Here is a 13,508-nt window from a genome sequence, read left to right as displayed (position 1 = left end):
CAGTTTTAAGTCCTCCTGCGCGAGGGCCAACAGCTGTCCGTCGTTTGGCAATTTCCTTTTAAGTTTCTCTAGTCTGTAACAAATTAAAGAGGCTAGGCGTGAGGAGGTTAGTTCACAACAGGGGGATGGGAACCAGTGCAGAGAGACAGAGGGGTGTAAAGTGAGGGTAGAAGCAAAAAGTAGTAAGGAGAAAAGTAAAAGTGGCAGGCCGACAAATCCAGGGCAAGCATCAAAAAGGGCCACTTTTCAACATAATTGTATAAGGGCTAAGAGAGTTGTAAAAGAGTGCCTGAAGGCTTTGTGTGTCAATGCAAGGAGCATTCGTAATAAGGTGGATGAATTGAAAGTGCAGATTGTTATTAATGATTATGATATAGTTGGGATCACAGAGACATGGCTCCAGGGTGACCAGGGATGGGAGCTCAACGTTCAGGGATATTCAATATTCAGGAGGGATAGACATGAAGGAAGGGGAGGTGGGGTGGCGTTGCTGGTTAAAGAAGAGATTAACGTAATAGAAAGGAAGGACATAAGCCGGGAAGATGTGGAATCGATATGGGTAGAGCTGCGTAACACTAAGGGGCAGAAGACGCTGGTGGGAGTTGTGTACAGGCCACCTAACAGTAGTAGTGAGGTCGGAGATGGTATTAAACAGGAAATTAGAAATGTGTGCAATAAAGGAACAGCAGTTATAATGGGTGACTTCAATCTACATGTAGATTGGGTGAACCAAATTGGTAAAGGTGCTGAGGAAGAGGATTTCTTGGAATGTATGCGGGATGGTTTTTTGAGCCAACATGTCGAGGAACCAACTAGAGAGCAAGCTATTCTAGACTGGGTTTTGAGCAATGAGGAAGGGTTAATTAGCAATCTTGTCGTGAGAGACCCTTGGGTAAGAGCGACCATAATATGGTGGAATTCTTCATTAAGATGGAGAGTGACATAGTTAATTCAGAAACAAAGGTTTTGAACTTAAAGAGGGGTAACTTTGAAGGTATGAGACGTGAATTAGCTAAGATAGACTGGCAAATGACACTTAAAGGATTGACGGTGGATATGCAATGGCAAGCATTTAAAGGTTGCATGGATGAACTACAACAATTGTTCATCCCAGTTTGGCAAAAGAATAAATCAAGGAAGGTAGTGCACCCGTGGCTGACAAGAGAAATTAGGGATAGTATCAATTCCAAAGAAGAAGCATACAAATTAGCAAGGGAAAGTGGCTCACCTGAGGACTGGGAGAAATTCAGAGTTCAGCAGAGGAGGACAAAGGGCTTAACTAGGAAGGGGAAAAAAGATTATGAGAGAAAACTGGCAGGGAACATAAAAACTGACTGTAAAAGCTTTTATAGATATGTAAAAAGGAAAAGACTGGTAAAGACAAATGTAGGTCCCCTACAGACAGAAACAGGTGAATTGATTATGGGGAGCAAGGACATGGCAGACCAATTGAATAATTACTTTGGTTCTGTCTTCACTAAGGAGGACATAAATAATCTTCCAGAAATAGTAGGGGACAGAGGGTCCAGTGAGATGGAGGAACTGAGTGAAATACATGTTAGTAGGGAAGTGGTGTTAGGTAAATTGAAGGGATTGAAGGCAGATAAATCCCCAGGACCAGATGGTCTGCATCCTAGACTGCTTAAGGAAGTAGCCCAAGAAATAGTGGATGCATTAGTGATAATTTTTCAAAACTCTTTAGATTCTGGACTAGTTCCTGAGGATTGGAGGGTGGCTAATGTAACCCCACTTTTTAAAAAAGGAGGGAGAGAGAAACCGGGGAATTATAGACCAGTTAGCCTAACGTCGGTGGTGGGGAAACTGCTGGAGTCAGTTATCAAAGATGTGATAACAGCACATTTGGAAAGCGGTGAAATCATCGGACAAAGTCAGCATGGATTTGTGAAAGGAAAATCATGTCTGACAAATCTCATAAAATTTTTTGAGGATGTAACTAGTAGAGTGGATAGGGGAGAACCAGTGGATGTGGTATATTTGGATTTTCAAAAGGCTTTTGACAAGGTCCCACACAGGAGATTAGTGTGCAAACTTAAAGCACACGGTATTGGGGGTAAGGTATTGATGTGGATGGAGAATTGGTTAGCAGACAGGAAGCAAAGAGTGGAAATAAACGGGACCTTTTCAGAATGGCAGGCGGTGACTAGTGGGGTACCGCAAGGCTCAGTGCTGGGACCCCAGTTGTTTACAATATATATTAATGACTTGAATGAGGGAATTAAATGCAGCATCTCCAAGTTTGCGGATGACACGAAGCTGGGTGGCAGTGTTAGCTGTGAGGAGGATGCTAAGAGGATGCAGAGCGACTTGGATAGGTTGGGTGAGTGGGCAAATTCATGGCAGATGCAACTTAATGTGGATAAATGTGAAGTTATCCACTTTGGTGGCAAAAATAGGAAAACAGATTATTATCTGAATGGTGGCCGATTAGGAAAAGGGGAGGTGCAACGAGACCTGGGTGTCATTATACACCAGTCATTGAAAGTGGGCATGCAGGTACAGCAGGCGGTGAAAAAGGCGAATGGTATGCTGGCATTTATAGCGAGAGGATTCGAGTACAGGAGCAGGGAGGTACTACTGCAGTTGTACAAGGCCTTGGTGAGACCACACCTGGAGTATTGTGTGCAGTTTTGGTCCCCTAATCTGAGGAAAGACATCCTTGCCATAGAGGGAGTACAAAGAAGGTTCACCAGATTGACTCCTGGGATGGCAGGACTTTCATATGAAGAAAGACTGGATGAACTGGGCTTGTACTCGTTGGAATTTAGAAGATTGAGGGGGGATCTGATTGAAACGTATAAAATCCTAAAGGGATTGGACAGGCTAGATGCAGAAAGATTGTTCCCGATGTTGGGGAAGTCCAGAACAAGGGGTCACAGTTTGAGGATAAAGGGGAGGCCTTTTAGGACCGAGATTAGGAAAAACTTCTTCACACAGAGAGTGGTGAATCTGTGGAATTCTCTGCCACAGGAAACAGTTGAGGCCAGTTCATTGGCTATATTTAAGAGGGAGTTAGATATGGCCCTTGTGGCTACGGGGGTCAGGGGGTATGGAGGGAAGGCTGGGGCAGGGTTCTGAGTTGGATGATCAGCCATGATCATAATAAATGGCGGTGCAGGCTCGAAGGGCCGAATGGCCTACATCTGCACCTATTTTCTATGTTTCTATGTAACTGGACAAACGCGTACCAAGTATACCGTTTCCTCATTGCTTCTTTTCTGTAGATGTGTCCTACGCATGCCCAGTAGGAGGAGATTCGCCCAAATACCCGTTTTAATGTGGACGGAGGTATTTTCAAAAATGCCTGGTGTGGACGCCTATCGTTTTTACACGAAACCGGCGTTTTCAAAATTATCCGGTCTAGTGTGGACGTAGCCTGAATCACCATGATTGAATGGTGGGGCAGAATTGATGGGCTCCTATGTCGTATGGTCTTTGGGTGAGGTGTTAAGCTGAGCTCCTAATCACTGGGTCAGGAGATGGCTTTCTGTAACAAAGATGCTGCGCTGTTCTGATGAAGAACAGAAGTGGTGTTTGGTGTTCTGGTCCATGCTGACCTCGCAATCAACAGTCCTCAAACAAACAGGGTGGAATAGGTTTATAATTGTCACACGTACTGAGGTAACAGTGAAAAGCTAGTTTGGTGTGTTGTTCATACAGCTCATTTCCTTTCACAGTCCATTGAGGTAGCACAAAGGAAAAAGCAATAACAATTCAGAATGAAGTGCTTCATAACAGAGGCAGGTGTGAGGTCACTACGAGGTGTGACTACTGTTTAGGACATCTCTTAATTGTTTGCTTTTTGATTAAGGGGAAGAATCAAAAACTATAAATATTCATAATGAAAAGTAATTTTTATCACAAAGTTCAAAGTAAATTTATTAACAAATATCACGTATACGTCACCATAGATTCATTTTCTTATAGGCATACTGAATACATCCATAATAGAATAATCATTATAGAATCAATGATAGACTGCACAGGGCATTCACCCAGTCTGCAAAAGACAGCAAACTGTGCAAATACAAAAAGAAAGAAATAATAATAATAAATGAATAAGTAACAAACATCGAGAACATGAGGTGAAGAGCCCTTGAAACTGAGTCCATAGGTTGTGGGAACAGTTCAGGGTTGGGGCAAGTTGAGTGAAGTTATCCCCTCTGGTTCAGGAGCCTGATGGTTGAGGGGTAATAACTGTTCCCTGAACCTGGTGGTGTGAGTCCCTGAGGCTCCTTTACTTCCTTCCAGTGAGAAGAGAGCATGGCCTGGGTGGCAGGGGTCCCTGATGATGGATGCTGCTTTCCTGCCACAGCTCTCCGTGTAGATGTGCTGAATGGGGGAGGGCTTTACCGCTGACGGACTGGGCCATATCCTCTACTTTTTGTAGCATTGTCTGTTCAGGAGCATTGGTGCTTCCATTCCAGGCTATTTTTGCAAATAGTCATAAATAACATTTAACATTTATTGTGGAAACATCATTTTTTTAAACTTTTGATTACCAAAGCTAAGTAATTTATTGAAGAATGTAAATAAAGTGAAATGTTTACTTTTAGACTCTTTGCCCTTTTCTGCTGAGAAGTGATCAGTGGCAGATCTTAATTCAGTGAGTGACGCTGAACTGGAGACTGGAGAATTGTGCATGTAAAGAGTACTACCAGAAGACCATGAGATTACTGGAAAATGACACGGCCAAAATCCATAAAAACATTTCACAGAGTCTCTGTAGCCTATAGATTTCCTATTTATATGGTATAATAAAATACATAAAATATAATCTATATATAATCTAATTTGGAAGAGGTACAGTCGACATTTCAGGCCGAGACCCTTCGTCAGGACTAACTGAAAGAAGAGCTAGTAAGAGATTTGAAAGTGGGAGGGGGAGGAGGAGATCCGAAATGATAAGAGAAGACAGGAGGGGGAGGGATGGAGCCAAGAGCTGGACAGTTGATTGGCAAAGGGGATATGAGAGGATCATGGGACAGGAGGCCCAGGGAGAAAGAAAAAGGGGAGGGGGGGAAAACCCAGAGGATGGGCAAGGGGTATAGTCAGAGGGACAGAGGGAGAAAAAGGAGAGAGAGAGAAAGAATGTGCGTATATAAATAAATAACGGATGGGGTACGAGGGGGAGGTGGGGCATTAGCGGAAGTTTGAGAAGTCAATGTTCATGCCATCAGGTTGGAGGCTACCCAGACGGAATATAAGGTGTTGTTCCTCCAACCTGAGTGTGGCTTCATCTTGACAGTAGAGGAGGCCGTGGATAGACATGTCAGAATGGGAATGGGATGTGGAATTAAAATGTGTGGCCACTGTCCCATGTTCCTCTCATATCCCTTTTGCCAATCAACTGTCCAGCTCTTGGCTCCATCCCTCCCCCTCCTGTCTTCTCCTATCATTTCGGATCTCCCCCTTCCCCTCCCACTTTCAAATCTCTTACTAGCTCTCCTTTCAGTTAGTCCTGATGAAGGGTCTCGGCCCGAAATATTGACTGTACCTCTTCCTGGAGATGCTGCCTGGCCTGCTGCGTTCACCAGCAACTTTGATGTGTGTTGCTTGAAATTCCAGCATCTGCAGAATTTCTCGTGTTTGCACGTATAATCTAATTTGGTCTACTTATGGCATGACTTAATACCTGTGAATGTTGATTATACGTATTTATATAATTTGGTATATTCGATTATATTTTATTATATATAATGTTTGTCTTTAGTTGTGACTTTTAATTTTGTCTCATTTTATGACGATATTGATTTATTATACATAGATATATTTATTGAGATAGAATACGGAATAGGCCCTTCCGCTCTTCAAGCCATGCTGGCCAGCAATCCCCCAATTTAATCCTAGCCTAATCACAGAACAATTTACAATGACTTATCAATGTGCACATCTTTGGACTGTGGGAGGAAACCGGAGCACCCGGAGGAAACCCACATGGTCACGGGGAGAATGTACAGACTCCTTACAGGCAGCGGTGGGAATTGAACCTGGATCGCCTGTATTGTGCTGACCACTACGCTACCATGCAATCTATGTTTAGCATTTTGAGCCTGCATCTTCATGTATGAAAAGTGCTATATATATATATATAGTTATTATTCTTATAGCTGGTAAAGCCTGAGGTACGGGCTCATTAATAGCAAGCACACTCATTTCTCAATTGCCAGGAACTTTCAGACTATTCTCGTGGTGTTTAGTATTGTGGCTTTCAGGAGATTTCATAGATATTGCTGTGTAGCCATAATTGTTTAATGCTATTGTGTAGTGACTTTGGGATGATACCATTTGTAGATATTACTATTAGGACAGTGTGTACCCTGTTCATGTTCCATAGCCTTTCAATTTCCTCTTTTAATTCAGCATATTTCTGGTGTTTTTCCAATTATTGATTTCTGTAAGTAATGTGTGTTTGGAATGGCTATGCCTATTAAGTAAGTTGTTCTTGCTTGTTTATCCTGTATTATATCTGGACAGTTATTATAGATTATCTTATCTGTAATAACAGATCAGTCATAATATGTGTAGGATTATTATTATTACTGTTATAAGACCATAAGGTATAGGAGCAAAATTAGGCCATTTGGCTCATCGAGTCTGCTCTGCCATTTCATCATAGCCAATCCATTTTTTTCTCTCAGCCCAATCTCATGCCTTCCCCCACCATCTCTTCATTCCCTGACCAGTCAAGAATCTATCAACTTCTGCTTTAACTATACATAAAAACAACCTTCACAGCTGCCTGATGCAAATAATTCCACAAATTTGCCACTCTCTGAATAAAATTCAGAAGAAAATTCCTTCTCATCTCTGTCCTAAAAGGATGGCCCTCTTTCTGAGGCCGTGTCCTCTGGTCTTAGACTCCTCCTCCATAGGAAACATCTCTCCACATCCACTCTATCAAGGTTTCATTTGATAGGTTGCAATTAAGTCACCCCTCATTCTTCTAAATTCCAGTGAATACAAGCCCAGAACCATCAAACGCTCTTCATATGACAAGCTGTTTAATCCTGAAATCATTTTCATGAACCTCCTTTGAATCCTCTCCAGTTTCAGCACGCCCTTTCTAAGATATGGGGCCCGAAACTGCATACAGTACTCAAAATGAGGCCTCACTAGTACTTTATAAAGTTTCAACATTACGTCCTTATTTTTATATTCTAGTCCTCTTGAAATGAATGCAAACATTGCACTTGCCTTCATCACCACAGACTCAACCTGCAAATTAACCTTTAGGGAACTCTGCACAAGGATTCCCAAATCCCTTTGTGTCTCAATTATTTTTGTATTTTCTTTCCATTTTGAAAATAGTCAACCCTTCCATTTCTTCTACCAAAGTGCATGACTATACGCTTCCTAACACTGTATTCCATCTGCCATTTCTTTGCCCATTCTCCTAATCTGTCTAAGTCTTTCTGTAGCCTCTCAACTTCCTCAAAACTACCTACCCCTCCACCTATCTTCATATCTCTGCAACTTTGTAACAAAGCCATCAATTCCATCATTGAAATCATTGACATATAATATAAGAAGAATCGGTCCCAACACAAACCTCTATAGAACACCACTAGTCACCGGCAGCCAATCAGGAAAGACTTCCTTTATTCCTACTCTTTGCCTCCTGTCAATCAATCACTGCTTTATCCATGCTGGTATCTTTCCTGTAATACCATGCAGACTCAAGTGTGGCACCTTGTCAAAGTCCTTCTGAAAATCCAAGTACACAAAGTCAACCAATTCTCCTTTGTCTAACCTGCTTGTTACTTCTTCAAAGAATTCCAACAGATTTGTCAGGCAAGACTTTCCCTTGAGGAAACCATGCTGACTATGGCCTATTTTATCATGTGCCTGCAAGTACCCCGAAACCACATCCTTAACAATCGACTCCAACATCTTCCTAACCACTGACGCCAGACTAACTGGCCTATAATCTCCGTTCTTCTGCCTCTCTTTCTTGAAGAATGGAGTGACCATTATAATTATTCTAGTCTTCCAGAACCATTCCAGGATCTAGTGCTTCTTGAAAGATCATTACTAATGCCTTCACAGTTTCTTCAGTCACCTCTTTCAGAACCCTGGAGTGTACACCACCTGGTCCACGTGACTTATCTACCTTCAGACCTTTCAGTTTCCCAAGAACCTTCTCTCTAGTTTTGGTAACTTCACACACTTCATGACCCCTGATACCTGGAACTTCCACCATATTGCTAGTGTCTTCCATAGTGAAGCCTGGTTATACATTAGAGGGGCTAATGTCAAAGGAAAGAGGTGCTTTTTTTTAAATACAGGGTGGTGGGTGCCTGAAATGTGCTGCCGGGTTGAATTGACTTTATTTCTTGCATCCTTCACATCTATGAAGAGTAAAAATCTTTATGTTACGTGTCCATCTAAATGTGCCATGTGCAATCATAGTAATTTATAATAATTTATAATAAATAGAACAGTCAATGTCATATATAGTGCACTCAAATCAGCGAGAGTTCATCAGTCTGATGGCCTGGTGAAAGAAGCTGTCCTGGAGCCTGTTGGTCCTGGCTTTTATGCTGCGGTACCGCTTCCCAGATGGTAGCAGCTGGCATAGATTGTGGCTGGGATGACTTGGGTCCCCAATGATCCTACGGGCCCTCTTTACACACCTGTCCTTGTAAATGTCCTGAATCATGGGAAGTTCACAACTACAGATGTGCTGGGCTGTCCGCACCACTCTCTGCAGAGTCCTGCGATTGAGGGAAATACAGCTCCCATACCAGGCAGTGATGCAGCCAGTCAGGATGCTGTCAATTGCACCTCTGTAGAAAGTTCTTAGGATTTGTGGGCCCATACCAAACTTCCTCAACCATCTGAGGTGAAAGAGGTGCTGTTGTGCCTTTTTCACCACACAGCTGTTGTGTACAGACCACGTGAGGTCCTCGGTGATGTGGATACCGAGGAACTTGAAGCTGTTTATCCTCTCAACCCCAGATCCATTGATGTCAATAGGGGTTAGCCCGTCTCCATTCCTCCTGTAATCCACAACCAGCTCCTTTGTTTTTGTGACATAAGAACATAAGAAATGGGAGCAGGAGTAGGCCTTCTGGCCCATTGAGCCTTCCCTGCCATTAATAAGGTCATGGCTGATCTGTCCGTAAACTCAGCTCCATCTACCTGCCCTTTCCCCATAACCCTTAATTCCCCTACTATGTAAAAACCTATCTAACTTTTTCTTAAGTATATTTAGTGAGGAAGCCTCAACTGCTTCCCTGGGCAGAGAATTCCACAGATTCACCACTCTCTGGGATAAACAGTTTCTCCTCATCTCTGTCCTAAATCTTCTCCCCTGAATCTTGAGGCAATGTCCCCTAGTTCTAGTCTCACCTACCAATGGAAACAACTTTCCTACTTCTATCTTATCTATCCCTTTCAAAATTTTGTATGTTTCTATAAGATCCCCTCTCATTCTTCTGAACTCCAGAGAGTATAGTCCCAGGCGACTCAATCTCTCCTCATAGGATAACCCCTTCATCCCTGGAATCAACCTGGTGAACCTCCTCTGCACTACCTCCAAAGCCAGTATATCCTTCCTCAAGTATGGAGACCAGAACTGCACACAGTACTCCAGGTGCGGCCTCACCAGTACCCTGTATAGTTGCAGCATGACCTTCCTGCTCTTGAATTCAATCCCTCTAGCAATGAAGGCCAACATTCCATTTGCCTTCTTAATAACCTGTTGCACCTGCAAGCCAACTTTTTGCATTTCATGAACAAGCACTCCCAAGTCCCTCTGCACAACAGCATGCTGCAATCTTTCACCATTTAAATAATAATCTGCTCTTCTATTATTCCTTCCAAAGTGGATGATCTCACATTTACCAACGTTGTATTCCATCTGCCAGACCTTGGCCCACTCACTTAACCTATCTATTTCCCTCTGCAAACTCTCCACATCCTCTGAACAATTTGCTTTTCCACTCAGTGTCATCGGCAAATTTTGCTACGCTACACTCAGTCCCCTCTTCCAAATCATCAATGTAAATGGTAAACAGCTGCGGGCCCAGCACCGACCCCTGTGGCACCCAACTCACCACTGGCTGCCAACCGGAGAAACACCCATTTATATCAACTCTCTGCATTCTATCGGTTAACCAATCCACTGTCCATGCCAATACACTTCCTCCGACTCCATGCATCCGTATCTTATTTATAAGTCTCTTGTGCGGCACCTTATCGAACGCCTTCTGGAAATCCAAGTATATGACATCCGCCTGTTCCTCTCTATCCACTGCTCTCATTATGTCCTCAAAGAACTCCAGTAAGTTTGTCAAACAGGACCTGCCCTTTCTGAATCCATGCTGCGTCTGTCTAATGGAACCACTCCTTTCTAAATGTTTTGCTATTTCTTCCTTAATGACAGCTTCAAGCATTTTCCCGGCTACAGATGTTAAGCTAACTGGCCTTTAGTTACTCGTCTTTTGCCTACATCCTTTTTTAAAAAGTGGCGTGTCATTTGCTGTCTTCCATTCCGCCGGGACCTGCCCAGAGTCTAAAGAGTCTTTGCGACATTGAGGGAGAGGTTGTTTTCTTGACACCACTGTGTCAGAGAGATGACTTCTTCCCTGTAGGCCACCCATTTATTGTTTGAGATAAGGCCAATCAATGTAATGTTGTCGGCAAATTTAATTAGCAGATTGGAGCTGTGGGTGGCGATACAGTCATGGTAATATGGGGAGTAAAGGGGGGGACTCAGTACGCAGCCCTGGTGGGGGGGGTAGAGGCAGATACATTAGGGACTTTTCAGAGACACTTAGATAGGCATATTGTGTAGACAGAAGGGATTAGTTTAGCTGGCTATTTGAGTTGGCACAACTTAGTGGGCTGAAGGGCCAGCTCCTGTGCTGTGATGTTCTAAATTCTCTAGCAACATAGAAACATAGGAAACCTACAGCACGATACAGGCCCTTCAGCCCACAGTGCTATACCAGATTCTCGCATCCAGCTATTATCATCATCATTACGTGTCGTGTCGTATGATGGGGGCGATCCTGGTCTTCCCGTGACCATGATTGTTCTTGGCAAATTTTTCTACAGAAGTGGTTTGCCGTTGCCGCCTTCTGGGCAGTGTCTTTACAAGATGGGTGACCCCAGCCACTATCAATACCCTTCAGAGATTGTCTCCCTAATGTCAGTGGTCACATAACCAGGACTTGTGATGTGCACCAGCTGCTCATACGACCATCCACCACCTGCTCCCGTGGCTTCATGTGACCCTGATCGGGGGGCTAAGCAGGTGCTACACCTTGCCCAAGGGTGACCTGCTGACTAGTGGAGGGAAGGAGTGCCTTACGCCTCCTTTGGTAGAGACATATCTCCCCAACACCCATGAACCCAAATACAGTAATCTCATTCACCCACATTAGGTCTGGAGTCTTCTATGCCTTGAAATTTATATAATTATGTATAATTCATACATTTATACAACTTGATTATACAAAATGATTCTCGCCAACTTTTCATTTTAAAGATAGGTTTTCACACTTCGACATTAGCAATCTCTGTAGAATTTCTAAAAGTGAAGGTGTCCTGAGTTTTATCTCACTGGGAATTATGAACTAACTGTGTACATAGCACTGGTAACTGAGCCAGTTCACCTTGTCACTCTACTGTATTGATGATAAGATTTGGTACATGTACAAAGTTTAAAAGAAAGTATGAACACATGAAATTCTGCAGATGCTGGAAATCCAGAGCAATGCATACGAAATGCTGGAGGAACTCAGCAGGTCAGGCAGCACCTACGCAGGGCAAAATGTGTTTGGAGCTGGCAGGTGTTCAGTGAAACCAGGTGACGGGAAGGTGGGATGTGGTGAGAAGGTGGGTGGGGAGTGGCGAAGTAAGAAGTTGGGAGGAGGTAGTTGGAAAAGAAAATGCAAGCTTTTATAAATCTTTTTTGTTTCTTTCCAGCTTCCACAGTACAAAATTTTCACAATTTCATGGAAAGACCTTCACGGTCCGACCTGGTACAAAACAACCAATTACTGTGGTCGGCACTTCAACCACCAAATGAGCAAGCAACTAATCTGCCATGAAAGATATTTTCTGGCAGCTTCATCTAGACATCAGCTTGTTAACCGGAGGATGGTGCCAACGGCTTCAATTTTCCTGAGGAGAGGTCAAAAATCCTGCTGACCTGATGAGATGGGATGCCAGTGTGCAGAAGATATTTTTAGCACCGCTTGTATTGAACTGAGGATTATATAAGGTGTATGTTCTTGACAACTATATTTATTGAAGTATCTTTCTGCACATTTTCCCTTTTACTGGTTGTACAACACACAAACACTAATCTGTGTAGTATTTTAGCATGGTTCTGGCCCATAATCTTATAACCTATTGATTTAACCTAATTCCCATGTAAACTCCACATAGAAAAAGTACAATTTTTGGCATATAATCAATCAAATCTCTTTTTTTTCCCACTTTTTGAACCACTGTGTATACATCATGTAGGCCTGTTTTTAAGCTAAGCATGTAACCAATGAAAATGTTCTGTAATATATTAAATTATTTATTTTTATTACAATTTACTTCTCAGTAATTAGGTATTAACTTGTACAATGTATCCGTCTCCGGAGCTAAGTCTGGTGAAGTGAGTCTAATTTAATGGTGCAGATCGTTAACGATTGCTGTTTGCTTAGCCTGTTCTACAATCCTCATGTAATTAAATGACAAAATTGTTCACCTTATAACTTGTGTTAAAAAAATCGCAATGGAAAGAAATATCTTTAGCTTGGGAAAGGGGTTAGCAGAAAGTGCCCTGTATCCAACCAGAACTTTGATATGTAAATTACAAGATCAAATGGAATATTTTTACTAAATGTTATCTTTTGTATAAAAATCAAAATATAACAATGTATTGTATATTTAGGCAAGTTTGCATGAATCTCTTAACTTTACTTCCTCTCTCTGTAATAGACTAAGTCTGTGAAAAATGCTTTGAACAAAGATGTTGTCCTACACAGGAACATCCCTGTTCCATTTTAAAAGGTCAATTAACAGTTTGGTAGGTCAGACTGATTAAGCACTTAGTGTGCAAGGCTCTCAACGTTTACAAAGCCTTTGCCCTTCTACATTAGTAATGTTTGCTGTTGATTAAATATATAACGTCTCAAACATTGGTCAAGAATTTTGATGATTTTTTAAAAAAAGTCAAAACTGTTTAACTGCTTCAGCCATAATGCCATATGTATGCCCCAGTTATTACCGTGCTTTTGGTATCATGGGTAAAATGTGATTTTATACTGCCTGCCTTTCACTTCTTGATGAATGGGAGAACTCCAAACCAATCAGCCTGCATCGTTCTGACATGCATGGATGTCCCAGTAACAAGACATGGGGCATAGAACAGCACAGGAACAGGCCCTTTGTGCTGAACCAATTAAACGAGTAATTAAATGCCTTATGTTAATTCTTTCTGCCTCTGTGATGACCTTATTCCCCAATTTCCTCAACATTCA

General features: G+C 42.4%; 1 protein-coding gene across 1 annotated transcript in view; it reads left to right on the top strand.

Annotated features, from left to right (window-relative positions):
- The window catches only part of LOC140210119 (uncharacterized), a 62,253-nt gene extending 49,087 nt beyond the window's left edge, over window positions 1–13,166 (top strand). Inside the window, exon 5 of the mRNA XM_072278963.1 lies at window positions 11,956–13,166. Coding sequence (XP_072135064.1) covers window positions 11,956–12,058 — 103 coding nt within the window. The 3' untranslated portion in view covers window positions 12,059–13,166. The remainder of the gene's footprint in view (window positions 1–11,955) is intronic.
- Window positions 13,167–13,508: the final 342 nt, after the last annotated feature.

This window comes from Mobula birostris, chromosome 14 (genome assembly GCF_030028105.1).
Source record: "Mobula birostris isolate sMobBir1 chromosome 14, sMobBir1.hap1, whole genome shotgun sequence".
Lineage (NCBI taxonomy): Eukaryota > Metazoa > Chordata > Chondrichthyes > Myliobatiformes > Myliobatidae > Mobula > Mobula birostris.
This window is presented reverse-complemented; position numbering and strand designations above follow the sequence as displayed.